The sequence below is a fragment of the Equus quagga genome, chromosome 6 (assembly GCF_021613505.1).
Source record: "Equus quagga isolate Etosha38 chromosome 6, UCLA_HA_Equagga_1.0, whole genome shotgun sequence".
Classification (NCBI taxonomy): Eukaryota; Metazoa; Chordata; class Mammalia; order Perissodactyla; family Equidae; genus Equus; species Equus quagga.
Genome location: NC_060272.1, coordinates 57,011,153 through 57,030,475, shown reverse-complemented (window position 1 = coordinate 57,030,475; position 19,323 = coordinate 57,011,153). Strand labels below are relative to the sequence as shown.

Genomic DNA, 19,323 nt, shown 5'->3' with positions numbered 1-19,323 from the left:
TCTCATCGGCATAATGGAGATTTAATTTAAAGGCCCCTCCCTCTTGGGATTGTGGGGAGAATTAAATAGTCTATGTGAAGGCAGGTTATACACCACCATATACGTGTACTAGTAAATACTTAAAGGAAATAGTTTAACAGAGGTTCAAATCCAGTAAAAAAAAAATATGTCCTGTACTCTCAATACCAGGCACAAACACTGAAACAAACATAGAATCCACTGCTATGAATAACGCTGCCCTAAAAAGCACTAGAGAGAGGAGGTGTCTCTATTAGGCTACAGTCAACAAAAAGGGTTCAACACATCACGAGATATCTCAAACTGGAACCTGAAATCTTTTCTCATGACAACACACTAAATCTGCATTCCTCAGAGTGTGATCTATGACTCTCTCAGAGTGTGACCTTGGGGGCATCCTTAAGATCACTTGGGTGTCCCCAAGGTCAAAACTATTTTCATTAAAATACTCAGTTGCCTTTTTTCACTGTGTTTTTTGCACTGACGGTGCAAAAACAATGGTAGGTAAAACTTCTGGGCCACCACAAATCAAGGCAGTGGTAATCCACTGTACCAAACTGTATTCTTCACCACCCCACACTGGTTAACAAACAGAAAAAAAAAGGCAGTTTCACTTAGGAATGTCCTTGATGAACAGTAAGAATTATATTTTATTTAATTTTGGTTCCTAAGACACATCCTTTAATATTCCATGACGTGAAACGGGAAGCACACATAAAGCACTTCTGCTGGATACCAACACAGAACACCCGTCTCAAAGAAAAGCATCTGTGTGACTGATTGAGTTGGGAGATCATCTTTACCTGGAAGAACGATTGAGGCAAGCTACGGTTATTGCAACCAGATATCTTAAAGAAATTTTCTCAAAAATAAATGCAATAAGCCCATCCTTTCAAAGAAACAACTGACAGCATTTGTTATCATTAATAAAATTCAACCTTTGAAGTGAAAATTAGAAATTTTGAAAAACTTGTACCCACCACCATAAGCTTGACAGCTCTCCAATACTTAGACTTTCTGATTAAATCAGTGATGTTAACAAATGCAAACTTTTGATACTGTATAAGGAAACATGTCAAGACGTGGAAGAACTGCATGACTCAGTGAACCAATATTCTCCAAATGATGGACGCGTGATATTACAAAATCATGAATAGGTAAAAGATCCATTCAAAGTACAAGATAAAACCAGTGGATTCCAATGTAACAGGGCACAAAAAGTTCACTGATAGAGTTTCAGATTCTGTATCGCAACAAACCTTTAACAAACTAACATTTGTAGAGTTCTGGTCTAATACTGAGAGATTATCCACAGTTATCTGAAAATGCTATTAATTATTTCTTTTTCTTACTACATATTTGTAAGAGGTCAGATTTACTTCAGATACTTCAACCAAAACAACATATCACTATAGACTGAATGCAGAAATGGATACGTGAATTCAGTTTATCTTTGAAGCCAGACATTTATGAGATTTGCAAAATGCTACTCTTCCCAGTAATTTATTTTGGAAAACAGGGCTTGGGAGTCTTTTTTCATAAAAATGTTATTTATGTTAACATGTAATATACAAACAGGCCCTGAGACCAAAGAGTTCCAGAACCACTGCACTAAAGTGATACAAAATAATTACAATTATGATAGATAAAGCTAAAGAAAATCTCAGAGAGTCTCATTGTATGGCAACTAGTAATATGCATATGGTGATAATTTAGGCAACAGAGTGTAATTCATGTTTAAAAGCAGTGATAAGAAAAAAAATTCAACCAAGAAAAAACAGCTGTAGTTTGAATGCCAACAAGCATATCTACATACATATATATATATATATATAAAGCTTAATTTAAAGCTCTGAAAATTATATAACGGATATCTTATTCTCAACAAAGGGGGGAAATGGACCAAGTTAATGTTTCCCATAAACACTCAAACATTCAACTTAAAAATGAAAACATTCCCTTTATCTATGCTTCATTTACCACACTGGTAGGACAGTCCATACAAGGCAGATTATAAATTCTACAGTATCAGTTCAGTTTGCAAAGTGACTGACACTACAGCATCTTCAAAGAGCATTCCCATGGATATACATCTTTCTTCAAATACAAACTAATACATTCTAAGACATACGTGTGTTGGTATATGTTACCAAATTCAAGCTTGAAAGGAAATAGGGCAGGCAACAACCAAATAAATTCTCACATACTTTCAATTGTCTCCACTGCCATATTACCCAGGGAATATGTCTTATCATAACGCATACAGTGGTTAACCAAGTGTCACAGCACACAGTGCTAAACTTCTCTGATTAGCAAAGAGAAAGTAAAAGAATCACCTGTGCCAGAATACAAGTATGACGAGCAAGAAACAAAATGGGGAACAAAGGAACTTAATGTTCAATTTTGAACCTAAAGTGTCTTAAGGAAAAGACTGTTAACTCTGAAGGAAGAAAATCCATCCTTTTGTTAATGACAAGCCATCTCACTTAAAAACCATTCTAAAAAGTATCTTTAGAGTCCTTACTGCCATATGAGTCGAGACGAAGGAAGAATCAATAAAGGTTAGAACAGTAAAGGGAAAGGTGGTCATGACTGTAAAAGGCAAACAGATCGCTGGCAGAGGAATACCAGAACAGCAGAGGCAGGTGCCAGGAAGCCATTGTAAGAGATAAGGAATTCCAACAGACTGAATTAGAAGAAGGTGGAGAGGAGAGGGAAGTTTTCAGAGGACCACTTTGGATTAAGCAGTATCAAGAAATATACGTGTGTGATTTCTACTATAGAAATGACCAAATGAGGCAACTGATGACTGTGAGAGTGAGGCTAAGAATTATTATAGCCAAGAGAACAGAAGAATGATGTATCACTGACAGAAATATGGATATATGCAAATAAAGGAATGGAGAAATCAACATGATTTCATATCTTCTGAGTTTCTGGTGATAAGAAATCCAAGCAGACTGTTTGTTAAGACAACTAAAGATGGAACTGGACATAAGATGAGTGACTAGACCTTTGTCACTGATACCAGCCTGGTCCAGGTATCTGCCATCTCTCCCCTGGATTACTGAAATAGCCTTCAGCTTCCGCACTCGCCCTCAGGATCTCTCCTCAACCTCCCAGCCAGAGTGAGCCTTTAAATGTAACTGAGATCAAATCATCACTCTGCTCAACACCTTCCAGTGGCTCCCCTTTCACTCAGAGGAAAATCCAAAATCCTTACAATGGTTTACAAATCCCTTCATGATCTGCCACCACCAATCTCCTTCCTCTTCGGCCTAAGAGCCTACCACTCTTCCCCTCTGCCCATCTATTCCACCCACACTGACCTCCTTGCTACTCCTGGAACATGCCTCACTTGCTCCCCACTTTAGGGTGAATGTGTTCCCTCTGCCTTGAAAACTCCTAGTTGGCTAACTAACTCCACACGGCTAACTCTTCTGAAGGAGTTCAAGACTTTGTTTAAATTCCATCTTCTCAACGGCCCACGCTGACCACACTAATTAAGGCCCACCTTGACCACACTATTTAAAAGTGCAAGCCCCACCCTCAACCTAGTACTCCGCATCCCACTGACTGCTTTTTTCTCAGAGAACTTACCACCTTCTAAACTGTGATAGGATTTACTTGTTATATTTATTATTTGTTGCCGTTTCCTCTTAATAAAATCTAAGCACCATTAAGGCTGAGATTTTGCTCACTAAAATATCCCAAGCCTAAATAAAGGAGGGCCTGAAAAAAGTAGACACAAGTATCAATTTGTGGAACTGCTACAGAGGGGTCAAAGATAACGAAAACCTAGAGCAAAAAAGTCACTGAGTTACCATCAGCTCTAACCCTGCCCATTTCTTTCAATATTTTCTAACTCAGTGATGGTTTTACCATTCATCCAGATGCTCAAGCCAAAAAAAGGATTAGAAACCATTCTAGATTTCTCACTCATCCAATTTCCCCACACTCAATTCATCACCAAAAGCTGTCAAAATTACCTCTATCTCTAGAACAGGATCCCTCTTTTCCATTCCCATTGCACTAGTTCAAACTTTTTCATTTCTAGACAAGACTATGAAGTCCACAAATGAGCTTTGTTGCTTTGATCTAACCAGGACTATTTAATGGATTTTAGATAGATATAACAGAGAGATGACAGGTAGGAGAAAGCAAAGTGAAGAATAGGATACTTGAAGGTGAGAAAAATGAAGTTTATCTTCACTTTCTTTCCTCCTATTTAATGTATCCTATTCATATACTTCAAGGTGCAGCGCAAATATTATACCCACTTTTGAAGCCTTTCCCAGTTCTTAAAGTACACACCTTTTTTTCCTCTTTGTACATAGCACCATTAGAGCACTTTCTGTAATAATTATTTTTTCACATACCAATTGCCCAATTGGACAGGACTCTACTCTTATTCCAGCACAGGGCCTAGCCTCAAAAATATCTGTTGAACAGATGAATGAACAACTTTTAGTTTAGAATTGGCAATTATAAAGAAGAAAACCTAAGCTTCAACAAAGGTAGGGGTGCAAAGGACAAAAGAAATAGTAGTTATCTAATTAACAACAAAGAGTCGATAAAAATACTAAACTGAAGACCCAAAGGGGAAAAAAATAAAGGTTAAACATATGAGGCATTTCTGCCTAAATAAGGGTAGAGATACGGGTACTAGCTAATATAGATTCCCATGAAAATATTTAATAGAGAAATAGATTATTTAGAATTTCACAGAGAAATGTGGAGGCGGAAGAAGGGCTAATCCAAAATAGCTCTTAAAAATAAAATATGTTCTCTCAGATAGGAACACTCAACCAGAAACAAATTAACTGTGTTCCTAAACCACTCATGAAATGTAGATTATTTTAATTAAGGTGAAAGCATTGTAAAACGTATCTGTTCCCTCTAATCTCATCTCCCCCAAAGATACTCAAATACGTAGAATTTAATCATTACAATAAACAGCTCAAAAGGAGTCTCTCAAAAACCAGCAAAAGTATGTTAACAGAAGGAATGAAGTTATTAAAATTAAACTCCGTACACTCAACTGAAGTTTTAATTTTTCTTATGAAATTCTAAGTTTTACAGACCTGTACACTATTAAAAAGAAATGAAGTGCCTAGAAAAGCAATTTTTTATAAACAGGTATAGTTCTGTGCTTGAGGGAAAACATAAAAATATTCAAGATAATGCCTGCCTTGTGTACATTTCAATGTAAAATAAACAGCTTAACCACTGTAAAATGGCTCAGTTACTTATTATTTGGCAGGTTCACAACCAAGCAAGGTAACACTAGAGTGGTGACTCTGGAGCTTTTTTGGGTCACAGACCCCAATGAAACCTATGGTCCTGTCCTATAGAAAAACATGCTGATATACACATACATCCACATTTAAATATGTCATGGCAGTCACAGAGCCCCTGCTATTTATGACTTCCCAGAGATCCAAGAAACCCAGTTGTAGAACTGATACTAATGAGTAGAAATAGCAAATGATGTAAGGCTCCTCAGAAAAGGAAATAAACTGTTAATGACAACTCTGGAGCTTTTTTCTCAGTCATCGAGGTAATCAAAACACTAAACATAAAAATCTCCATTGGCTGAATTTTATCAAGTGATAAATACCCAGATAGAGCTACGTACATGCCTTAAAACTGAAGCCTAAAGTGTTTAAAAATAAGATTTAATATTAATAATAGTAATAACAGCTAAGAGTTATTGAGCATTCAGTATGTACCGAGCATTGTTCTGTTTTAAATATATTCCTATTTATGTATAAACATAAATAATTATCCCCCATTTCACAAATAAGGAAATTAAAGCACAGTAAGGCTCAAAGAGAGTCAAGGAGCACTGACATGAAACAGAAATGATTAATGAGGTTAAGAAGCTAAATATTCCCTTATAGTGTACACAATCTCACAGCAACTTAGACCTGCATTTGTATTATCATAGTTCTACAAAGCAAGAACATATTGTCCAAATTCCAGAAAAAGGATGACAATCTTGATCTTTTCCATATCCCTGCCGAGATCATCCTTATAATACCATATTCACTTCGGAGAACACTGTAACCAGAAATGCGAACACAAGATGTTCAAGAAGAGCACAACACTAAAGGATTTACAAGATTAAAAATGGAAGATTAATTTGGAGAATAACAAACCTCAGCTTTCTAAATCACTGTCTTTTGTATAAGTACCAGCAAATAAATCACACTTTGGAAAAATCAGCAACTTAGTAAGAGAGAAAATCTGAAATAGGGTACCTTTTTCTACAAAGATATTCAAGTTTCCCTACCTAAAACCTTTTTCAAGCCTCTGCCTCCTTTTTACCGTCTTAATGCCATGCCTCTTCCACTCCAGGGACAACCACAACAGTAGAGAAAACCTCATGGGTTCAATAGGTCTTATTAAATGCCATGAATGGCAAGACAAATCTCGGATTCCTTGTACGTGCCTACGCTATGCCCTGCACAATGCAGCATACAATCAACACGTGCTGAACAGCTCCATCTTCTCCAGGAGGAGATGCACGTGTTTAACATTTTCTACCTCCCATAATACTACACTACAAACTACTATAGCAGCAGAATAATGCAATAAAACAACTCTTTTACCTTAAACTACATGAAAGAAAAGTTACAATTTACCATTTTGTTAGATTCTATATTCAAGGGGGAAAAAATAAAGACTAACTTTTTTAAAAGATCAGTTTATGCAACTATTGGTAACCCAAGACACCACAAAAATTTATATGAACATATTCTGTTTTTTAAAACAATGACATTTTTAACATTCTATAATTTCTTACAGCTTTCTTTGTAAAGTTTAATGAAGATATAACAAAATCCCGGATCTGTTTCTTTTATACAACCAATAAACTTTTTGAATTAGACATGAAAAATTAGCTCCATTACAATGAGTTGGCCTGCTGCTTTAATAGTAATAGTCTAAATTCAGTGATGGCTAAAATCAAGAAACAATGAAAATAAACATAAACATATATGCCAGAAAAAAGCTCTCTCCGTATTGAATTCACAAACTGAAACACTTGCTCCCGATTTACTGAACTGTTAAAATATCTGTTAGCAAATACACAAAATTTACAATACTGATTAAAAGAAATTAATCTCTATGCCTTAAAAAGGCCCTCAGTATAGAAAGCATACAGGAGCAAAAATTCAGACTAAAATATTCCCTAATATTAAGCAATATTTTTTAAAACACAACTTATAGTTGCTGAATATCAATTTACCAAAACATGGAAGTATGACCTTATCTTGGCAAAGCTTAGGATACTGTTTCTTCAACATCCTAAAAGACAGCTTGATGCACCACACTGTTCCATCTGCTTTGTTCTATGTCTTCATGCCCCAAATGGAAACTAGACCCTTTGAGTAACAGCCAAAATTTCATCAATCGCAGGAAAGTACTTAGAGCAGAGAAGTAGTATGATATGAATAGCAGAGGTAGACAGAACAGTAGGTGAAACAGTCTTGCTAATGACCTTAGAGTGTATGTCAAGATAGAAAATCTATATGTGTACAGGAATCACCTGAAATAATATTATTCCCACTTACCTGATGAGCTCTCAGTAAATACAGTTAATGTCTGTCCTCCAACACTTTGTAAGACAAATGGATGTTCTCTAGGAGCACTGACTGAAGCTGGTTTTCCGCCAATATCATGAATATTTGCAAGATCCTCATTCAAAGTAAATGACACCTAACAGACAGACACATTAACCAGAGCTTATTACAACAGAGTTTTGTATTCAAAGTATCTGTAAAAAAATTCTGATTATAAATCAAATACTTTTTAAAAATGTGAATCTTTTCTAGTCACTTTATTAACATTTTTCTAAAACTTTATCAAAAAATCCTTAATACTTAGTCATAAAAAGAGAATCTATTCCCATCTGTGAGAATAATGGGGCTAATCTACCATTATAGACAGCTTTCAAATGTTCTTTGGTCTGACGAAATTCTATTTCCAAAATAGGAATAAAATTTATTTTCCGAAGGTTTTGAGGTCACAGGATCATCTCTTATTATATTTAGATCCTTAAATATAAATGTATGTCCTTAAATACATACATTATATATATATATATATATGTCTCCTAGCAAAGTATCTGGCACATAGAAGGAAAACAGTATTTGCTGAATGAGTGAACATTTCAAGAGTATTAAGAAAGCAATTATACTTAAAGAGGGGAGACGTGAGCTATTTACTAAGAAAGCTTAACCACTCCTATAAACAGAGAATACATTTCTTTATTAGGTCTTAATGACTACTGTTTGTGTTCATGGTGCTGTTTTATTTTTGAATATTTTAACAAATACAACTAAATATTTACAAAGATAACTCAATATTGAAGTTTAGAATAAAAAGACATAGTAGGTGTTCTTTCAAAATGATTTTTACTATATAACAGATCTCCCCCAAAAGAACATCAAATTTTACATCAAAGGGATTTACAAAATACTGATCTCCCAACCACATGGGAAGATTAAGTAGTTATTAAGTCTCTCTCTACTATGTGATAGGTACCACAAATTAAGCCCTGGATCAAAATCTAAAACCCTCAAAAATCCAAATCAAATGCCTTTTGCCACACTGAAATAATGTTAAAGTTAGTAGTGAAACAATACTAAGTTTCATAGGACCGAGAGAGGGGATATTTTAGGTCAACGTAGGAAAATGCTAAGAATGAACAACTAGAAAGGAGTCCATTCATTCAGACATGAGAGGCATTTATACTACTATGTGTTCCTGACCACCAGCCACTAGTTTGACGTGGAGTCTTTCAGAATGCAAACACCACCCTCTCTTTACTATTGGTAATGCCTAGTGAAATAATCTCATATTTTAAATAAAATTTTCATAGAAATAATCTTACCTCAGTCCTTCCTTGATTCCTAAAAAAGAAAAAAGGAAAATTTTAAATTATCTAGATTTCATGTTTTTTCAAATGTAAGCCAAACACTAAAAGAAATAAAACTACCTCATATTTACATAAAATATTACATTTAGAGAGATTAACTAATATTTACCCTTGGCTCTCTTCAACTATTCTATTTGTAATCCTATAGAGAAAAAAGTCACATTAATCCCACGTGAGTATTTTAGATATTATGAGTTTGTGTCACTTAACACTATTACAACCTGTTCTAATATTTTATCCAAATAATGATCTTGTTACAATTCTTATCTCTATTTCTGAGCATTTTTAGCATTCAGCAGCATGTGAATGCATATTTAATACCAGATATAGCGTATTTCAGCAAATTTTACTATATTGTCTAGCTGAATATGTTTCATTTACCTAACAAAATCTTAAAGATCAAAAATTATTAAATAACATTTTAAAGTTATATGCAATTTTTCTCCACTATAAAAACAATAAATGCCTATATGTAAACATTAGAAAAAACATTAATTATCAATACAAACAAGCCAAAAGAAGTTTTAAATTAGCCAGAATTCCACTGTTACACGTGGAACAGTATATATCCTTCCAGACTATTTTCTAGATACAGTCATGTGTCACTTAACAACAGGGATACATGCTGCAAATTGCATCATTAGGAGATTTCATCATCGTGTGGACATCATCATGTGCACATCAAGAGTGTATATGGGGCCGGCCCCGTGGCTGAGAGGTTAAGCTCGCATGCTCCGCTTCGGCGGCCCAGGTTTTCGCCAGTTTGGATCCTGGGCGTGGACACGGCACCGCTCATCAGGCTGTGCTAAGGCAGCGTCCCACACAGCACAACCAGTAGGACCTACAACTAGAATATACAACTATGTACTGGGGGGCTTTGGGGAAAAGCAGCAAAAAAAAAAAGAGAGAGAAGATTGGCAACAGATGTTAGCGCAGGTGCCAATCTTTACAAAAAAATAAAAATAAATAAAAATTTTTTAAAAAGGAGTGTATAGCCTACTACACACCCAGGCTACATGGTACTAATTCTATGGGACCACCATCATTGTGGTCCATATGTGGTCCATCATTGACCAAAACATTGTTGTGTGGTGTGTCACTGTTATTTGAATTACATATTTTTTAATGTTTTTTTTACAAACATGGAATCAATGTATACTCTATAAAATAGGCTAATTTTAAAAAACATACATGAAATACCTACTATATGCAAAGTACTGAACATAAGGTCCTGTCCCCATTCAGCAGAAGGTATAAAAGCTACACTTGTAAGTATAAAAGGAGAGAAATTTCAATGTTTAAGAGAGCCATAATATGCCAGGATCAGACAGGAGGACATCACTTCTGCCATTTTAAGAGTTAAGGAATGGCTCGACAAAAGAGGCAGCTCTGAGCTAAGTCTTGAAGGGTACTGGGATTTCAACAGGCTGAGATGAGAACATAGTATTAGAAATAAACAGCCGAGCAAAGCCACCGAAGAGTCTGATCATGAAAAAGTGATCAGATTCTGCTGGAAGGGAGAGTGCAAAATAAGGAACAGTGGGAGATAAACTATACAGGAGAACTGGGGCTAGACCAAGGAAGATTTTAAATATCACAAGACAGAGCACAGACTTCATTCTTTAGGCAATGGAGAGCCACAGGTACTGTTTGAACAAAAGAATAACAAGTACAAAGATATGCTCCAAGAAACTTGGACCAGAAAATATAGAGAGAATGGATATGAAGACTAGTTAAAAAATTACTGTTTCTCCATAACACCACACTGAGTTTCCACTCTGCCTTCATTCAGTCACTTAATCACTCATTCTGTCATTGTCTACTACATATCCACTAGGCACAGTGCTAAGTGCATGATATAGTATGAGTATAGGTCATTGACAGCAAGAAGGTCTTAGTTTAATGAAAAAAGACAGATCCTATCCATGAACAACTATAAACAGGATAATAACTTTATGACAGAAGTACAACACACTGTCATGGAAACACAGATGAGAAAGCTAGGAAAAGATGAACTGAGTGAGGTCCCTTCCCTATCACTCCTGAATGTGGACTCCAGAGACACTGAATTTAGTCACCTTTAAGACCAAGGTGCTGTCAGCAAAGCACAGGGCAAAGATGCAGGAGGCACTTGGGTAATGTTTACTGAATTGAATTGGGACTAATGGAAAAACCCACATAAAAGTAATGAAGGCTTGAATCAGGCAGTGATAGAACGCACGGAGGAGTGTATGACAGGGCATTTAAACTGTCAGAACTGATAGAAGAGGAAATGACTGGAAGTGGGCAGCAAGGGAAAAACGATGGATTAAAGATCACACTGACATTTCCAGTCTAGGTGACTAGAAAATCACCCAGACGCAATTAGGGAACACAGGCGGGGAGGACAACTTCATTTTCATATACATAATTATAATGGCATCATAGCTGGAAGGATGAGATTAATGAGCTCTGAATTAATTTTCTAGAAAAATAATTAATCCTTGAAGACAAAACTTATTTTAAAGGGATTACACGTTTTTGTTTTGCTTTTTTTTACTGAGGTAACACTGGTTTATAATATTATATAAATTTCAGCTGTAGATCACTGTATTTCAAGTTCTGTGTAGACTACATCATGTTCACCACCCAAAGACTAATTACCGTACATCACCGTACACACGTGCCCTGTCACCTCTTTAGCCCTCCTCCCTCCCCCTTCTCCTCTGGTAACCACCAACCTAACCTCTGTATCTATGTGTTTGTTTGTTGTTGTTGTTGTTTTTATCTTCCACTTATGAGTGAGATCATACAGTATTTGACTTCCTCCATTGAAAAGGGATCCCACACTCTTTTGTATTGGTGTGTGAATGTATGAAGTATGCATGACCTTTTATTGTTCTATGTTACAACTAAAATACACCCTTTCCATGATGAACTGTGGTTAAAATTATAAACATCAACTATTATAAAAGACAGTAATATCTTCAGAAATGCATGAAGTAAACACCTGGCCTATCCTTTCACTGAATGCCTCACAATGCTGTACAGTTTCTCCTTCATTGCTCTGAGCCTATTTCTCAATATCACACAACTACTTCTTTAGACTCCAGTCTTGTTCCTCTTGCCTTTAAAAAAAAACAAAAACAAAAAACCTAATCATTTGTCTTTCCTTTTTCTTACATTTCTTAAAACACTTCTTAGATTTGCCACCAGTGGGGCCAGACTTCACTAATCACTGACAGTCAATAAAGCACCACCTTTTCCAGGGTACGAACATCAACCAAATAATACCAAGTCTTTAATTGCTCTCCAGGGTTTTTTGTTGTTTTTGTTTTGTTTTGTTTTAATTCCTATTCAAAAGTCCCCTCCCTAAACAATTCAGTTCAAAAACCATTAGGTGAGGCCAAGCAATCGAAGAAACTGCAGAGTGGGTTGAGAATGGTGGTCACAGCCCAAGTCGGGTGGAGAAGTGCCTGGGGTGGAGGGTGCAGCCTGGGGCAAGGTGTCAAGAGCCCAGTGAGATAAGGAGGGCATCCCCATAAAGGAATGGCTCAACAAGAAGTGTGTCAGAGCCTAGTGGGGTAAGGGGCATCCACATGGAGAGGTAAGGAGGCAGAACGCAGCCTCAGAACAGGGATGGAAGCCTGAACAGGCTGAGGAGAGTGTCCCTGTGGAGGACAGCAAAGGTAGCAGCCTAAGGAGGGGTGCTAGAGCCCAAGCGGGGTGAGGAGGGCATTCACATGGGGGGGGGAGGGGGGATTCTGAACAAATAAGTGAATATATTAAGAATCAGGTTTCTCACCTTCAGAAAACAGGTACAAATATGAAAAGGGAGAAAACTGCAACACACCCTGTGGTTTTGAACTGGAATTGGATATTGGTGTAAATTCATGATTTTCAATGTATGCAGATATAGAAATAAGCATAGATGTAAAGGTGTGTGTGTGCATACATTCCCTAGTTCTACCCCAAGAGGCCCTGGGAGCAGCAGTGACCACTTGTGGTATCCAGATCTTAGTTTCTAAATACCGTTTTCCTCTAGAAGGAACCGCCACTCCTTGGAAAAATGACTGACTCCAGGGCTTAGACAGAAATGTACAAGATGAGTCTAAAACATCTTTCTAAGCCAAAACATAAGCACTCAAAGAATGATGAGGACATGTCAAAATGACACAGGACTTACACTATTGAACTATACACTTAAAAATGGTTAAGATGGTAAATTTTATATGTGTTTTTTACCACAATAAAGGGAAAAAAGGGAGCTTCCACTGGCTAAATTTTGGGTAATTTGAACATTAGAATAAACGATGATGGTAACAAATTGTGATCCACCGAATAAAACTGGAATCCATATGTTCATATTAACATCGATAAATAAAGCGGAAACTTTGATGAGGAATGGAGTGTTTATACAGTCTCAAAGTACAACGCCACAGAATACTTAACAATTAGGAGAAAAGAGTGAATTTACAGTGAAAAAGCTTAGAAGACACTCCTTACTCAAGTGATCAAAGTTACCCCTACCAGCAATGGGACAAAATGAAAACATGGAAACCTTGCTAGAACACAGTGAAACTCAGCTTCACCTTTGTGATATTCTTGCCAAAGATGCATAACCCAAATCTAATCATGAAGAAACATCTGACAAACCCAAATTTTATAAAATAACTGCCTGGTAAACATCAAGAGCATTGATGTTTATATAGTATACAAGTCAACAAAGACTTGTTCTAGATTTAAGGAAAGTGGGACCAGCCCCATGGCCCAGCGGCTAAGTTTGCACGCTCTGCCTTCAGCAGCCCAGGGTGTACCAGTTGGGATCCTGGGCACAGACCTACGCACAGCTCATCAAGCCATGCTGTGGCGGCATGCCACATGGAAGAACTAGAATGACTTGCCACTAGGATATACAACTATGCACTGGGGCTTTGAGGAGGGGGAAAACAAAAGAGGAAAACTGGCAACAGATGTTAGCTCAGGGCCAAACTTTCTCACCAAAAAAAAGGAAACTAAAGAGACCTGACAACAGAACACAAAGCAAGATTGCAAGATTGTAGATGGGATCTTTTTGCTATAAATGTTATTGAGACAACTGGCAAACCTTGAATGAAGTCTAAGGATTACACAGTGGTATTATTTGATGTTAATTTACTGATTTAGAGGAGTGTACTGTGATTATGCAGGAGAACGTCTTTGTCTGTTCTTTGTGCAGTTCTTCCAATTTTTCTGTAGCTTGAGATTGTTTTAAAATAAAAGTATTAAATAAATTTAAAATGTGCCCAGTTCACTTACTTAATCCCTTACTAAGGAATTTGGGAATATTACTAATTTTTCTCTATCACAAACAATGCTGAAATGAGTATCCTTGTACATCAATCTTTGCATCACTAACATGGGCTAAGATCCTAGAAATTGATGAAACTGCTGGGTCAAAGGCATGAACATTTTACTATTAACTTACTATTAACTTTATTAACTTTATTATTAACTTCCCCAGCCTTCTCTCTATCCCAGTCCTACCCTGCTGGATGAGTTTGTCATCCAAACAGTTCTCAACACCCGTGTGTGCGTGCGTTTATATTATGTATATACGTAAATGTGTATATATACACATATGTATGTTGCCAGACTGCCCTTCAGAAAGTTGGTACCAATTTAAACTCTTATCAACAATCTAACAATGTTTTAAACTTACTAATTTTATAACAGAAAAATTATATCTCACTGATTTTTTGTTCGCATAGTTTTTATTAGTCGGCCCCATATGAACTTAAATGTCAAATGTGCTTAGAAATAACCCTAAAAATTAAGAGTTACTAGGGGCCGGCCTGGTGGCACAGCGGTTAAGTTCGCACGTTCTGCTTCTCGGCGACCCAGGGTTTGCCGGTTCGGATCCCGGGTGCGGACATGGCACCACTTGGCACACCATGCCGTGGTAGGCGTCCCACATATAAAGCAGAGGAAGATGGGCACGATGTTAGCTCTGGGCCAGGCTTCCTCAGCAAGAAGAGGAGGACTGGCAGTAGTTAGCTCAGGGCTAATCTTCCTCAAAAAGAAAAAAAAAATTAAGAGTCACTAAGAGAAGCCACATTAGTTCGGACTGCATGACTGTGAGTAAAATACAACATATATCAAACCGAAAACTGAAGTTTTCTGAGGCAGGATGGTGATGCAGAAAGGTCAGTTTTAAAATTAAACTAAGTCAAAACTATAAACTAACTGAAATGTGGTACACATTAGATGTCCAAAGATACAAAAATAATCCAAGTACAATGGTTTAGTAACATCGCATAAACTGCTTGAGAAAAATGGCTGAAATGTTACCAAATGTTAAAATATGCTGTTACTTTCATCTTACTCATAACTAGGCCCCTCTTTCTTAGGTATAAACAGAACCAAATTTGGGAAGAGCTGCATTCCCAGCTGCATGTTTTCTCCCTCCTCTCTGCCTCTCCCAGTCCTGTCTGCTGAAATGAACAAACACCATGTAGATCTTCCTGGCTTCTGGCTATCGCACAGCAAGCTGCTGCTGCTTGACTCTGGGAGATGTGACGGGGAGGGGAGGTGTGTACCCACACCACATCAGACACAATGCAGGGTATACAGTTTGCACCGCGTACTATGTGTGGCAAGACAGTAGGTGAATACTTCTAAGTATCTTACATGCATTTAACCTATGAGGTATTAATGCCATCTCCCTCTAACAGATAAAGAAACAGAGCGGGTAAGCAACTTACCCAAAGTCATACAGCTAGTAAGTGACAAGGTCCAGACAAAGCTCAGAGTTCACTGACTCCTGAGTCCACACTCATAATCAATATGCCACATTGCCTTTTGAAAACCTTAGTCATTTTCATTTTTTACCCAAATATACTTTTTTTCAACCACACAGATAACCCATAAACTGGTTAATCTGCCTAAGAATCAATAGTTGATTATACATCTTTTAGTCTTAAAAATATTTGAAGACAGTTTCACATGTCTGCTCTAAATCTTCTCTTAACAGCCATAGTACCTTCAAACATTCTTCACAGGACATTGGGTTTTTTTTCAGTTTTCTCATTATCCTAGTCTCACTCCACTGAATGAACTTATTTGTCCATGTCTCTAAGTGCAGCACTAAGAAATGAACATAATGTTTGCATTGTAAGCTACCTGGCAAAGAAAAGAATAGGATTATCATCCCATTTTAATCTAAACAAAAAACATCTATTAATGGAGCCTTTTGTTTATAGCCACTTAAACTTGATGACTCATATTAGCTTGAAATCAAATAAAATCCTGATAAACTAGTCACATGCACTGCTAAGCCATTCCTCACTCATCCTACATGTGTTGAACAGTGAATTTAGTAATTCAGTAAAATGAATGAAAGCTAAGAAAATTAGTAACATAAACAAAATAGCCAGAGACTTACTTTGGAACAAGCTGTTTCCAAGCATTTCTATAGCAATCTTAGGGTACTAATTACTATAAATCTGTTCTCATCATTATAAGGATCTAGGTCTTCAACAAGATTGATTATGTATCATGTTAGGTAGAAAACCTGCTAGACCTACATATAAAATACACACACACATCTGTTAACATTAAGGGCAAACATATAGTTTATTGTCAAAGCCAGGACACTGTGGAGAGTGAATGAGGGGACATTATCAATAATTGCACAGGGAAAACATGTAAAATGGGGCTGTTATAGGCAAATCTGGGGGTATGGCCACCCGAGGTATATTAGGAACAACTACGTAAACCACCTGCTTCAAACTAAGGGAGAAAAAGAGCTTGAAATTTTCTACCAAGCAAAGAGTGATAAAGAAAAGTTGCAGCACATCCATTATTGCCTATTTAGCATGCTGTCTTTAATATTTTACTTTAGAGATTAAAGCAGTATTTAGGGCTGTGGGGGACTGGCATTGGCCACCCCAATATATGTCTCTTTGGCATGAGGATTATTTGGGGCTGGTTACTTTTAATAAACTGGGACAGGGAAGGAGGCTCTGAGGAGTGGAACTTCCTTGCCCTTTGTTAGGAGACATTCACATTTTAAAGGAAATCTCCATCTGTAAAGGTGTGTTCCTCTCTGTACAGGAAGAAGGGGGGATGACTTTATCTCTAGAAACTCTTAATCAATAGGGAAGGCAAGGACTTAAATCTGCATTTGTTTATTGTGCTTGTCTGGTAACCTCCTGTAACTGACTCCCCCCACCCCCAACATCCTCCTTTGTCTTTAGCTGAATATGATATTTAAGGTGGGGGCTTCAGTCATTTTGGCGAGTTGCTCAGCTTGCCTGAGCCTCTCCCATGTATACATGTTATAAAGCTTGTTTAATTTTCTCCTGTTATTCTGTCTCATGTGAATTTAATTCGTTCTCCAGCCAGAAGAACCCAGAGAAGGTAGAGGAAATGTCTTCCTCCCCTACAGGGCTTACATAGGTTTCCCTGAACCTCAGCTCCTTTTACTCTACTTCCCATACAAGCCCCTCCTCCCCACACCAAAAGAAAGATTTTACATTCCTCAAACACGCATTTTTACACAGGTTTTCAGGAAGGCAATATTCATGGTAGGGAAAGGAGAACATTCGAGATTACAATGCATTTTAACAAAGCCTAAGATAGTTCATTTGCCTCATAAAAACCCTATGGGTTCTGGAAGGCATTCTTACCCACATTTTACAAACAAGAAAGCTAAGGCTTAGAGGGCTGAGGCCCAAGGTCAGACAACTATTAACAATCACTTATGACCAGAACCCAGGTCCCAAGCTCTAGTGTGGTCATTCTACAATAGCACATGGCTCATCATGTACATATGTTTTTCCTTCAGCCTGCCTTTCCTCAGGGACATACACTTTGAGATTTTATTTTAACGGTGGCTCTCATTTCCAGTAAAACTAATTACAAGAAATTCTGAAGTCCACAATAGAAAAAGCAGGTAATTAACCACATTACAAAGGATTCCACGTTGAAAAAGAAAAAAGGTCACCACAGATTTCAATTAAAAGTATGTGTTCCTTTTTTCTTTCAATAAAAGTATGACAACTCATCAAAAAAATGTGGTTTATCTACAACTTTCCAGGAATACGCTCATTTTATAAAGTTAAATACACAAACAAATGACAACCATTTCCATATTATCTCACTGGATTCATATAAAAGGCCTACAAAACAGGCAACTTGAGGGATAAGGAGTCTCAACTCAAAAGATTAAGTGACCTGCCAAAGTCTCACTGATAGTGAGAGCTGGAAGTGGAACCTGCTAGAGTTTTCTTATCACTTAAAGGTCTGAATTCAAGACTGGTTCCACTATTAAATGTGTAGTCATTTCTTAAGAAAAGAAGATATTACTTGTCCCTACCTAATTTCAGAACTGTGGATATAAAAGCATACCTGTTTCCAATCAATATCTTGTTAAAACAAAATTGAAGAGTTAAAAGATATGTCTAGAATGAATGAAGATAAGTAAGATAAAAAACAAAATACTTAGGGCATAAACACATGAAGGCATCAAAGTTTCTCACTTTAAAGAGAAAGTAATCATCCAAGCATACAGTGTTGCTCCTCCAAAGAACAAAATCCAGAGGGTGTTCACCAAATCCAAACTTCACAGCTGATTGGCTTTAATGAGGAAACTTTAAAATGATCTCCCCAAAAGTATAAGCTTTGCATAGAGACAGTAGGTATTTGAGGCAAAAAGAGCGCTAGGCCTTATACTTTGGGAAAGCAAGTAGGAAAAATTTAAGCCTGAAAAATGTCACGCTCTAATTTTCTAACTCCCTCATTTTTGGAACTATAACCTAAGGAAATCAAAGAATAAAATAGCTATTGCTACTAAATTTGTTATAGCAGTTTCACTTACTCAGTGTCTACTATGCCAGGTGCTGCTCCAGACCCTGGAGATTACATAGTCAACAAGACAAAACTCCTGACCTTGTGGAGCTTATGCTCTAGCGGGAGAGATGGACAATACAAACAACAAATACACAGTCTATCAACGGGCACAGTAGAAGCTGAATACATATTTATCAACTACATGAACGAATGGTGGTAAGTGCTACAGACGGAAAAAAAGAGAGTAGGGAGATAGAGAGCACAGGGTGCTATTTTATATGGGGTGGTCAGGAAAGGCCTCACTGAGCCAATACTTGAACAGAGACCTAAAAGTATGGAGCAAGCCATGGGGATATCTAGCGTAAGAATGTTCCAGAGAGAAGGAACAGAGGAATAGCAACTATTAAGTCTGAGATGATTCAGAGACATCCAAGTAGGAACCTAAAGGAGGAAGTCAAATATATGAGTGTAGAGATCAGCGGAGAGACCAGGCTTGAGCTGTATCTTTATATACCACCTGGTATGTGCCCTGACACCAGGTGAGACGACCT

General features: G+C 37.1%; 1 protein-coding gene across 1 annotated transcript in view; it reads right to left on the bottom strand.

The window, feature by feature from the left end:
• Window positions 1-19,323, bottom strand: part of GTF2F2 (general transcription factor IIF subunit 2) — a 148,717-nt gene that overhangs the window by 109,142 nt on the left and 20,252 nt on the right. The window contains exons 3-4 of the mRNA XM_046665050.1: window positions 8,918-8,936; window positions 7,596-7,740 (exon numbers count right to left, since the gene is read on the bottom strand). Of these exons, the coding sequence (XP_046521006.1) occupies window positions 7,596-7,740; window positions 8,918-8,936 (164 nt within the window). The remainder of the gene's footprint in view (window positions 1-7,595; window positions 7,741-8,917; window positions 8,937-19,323) is intronic.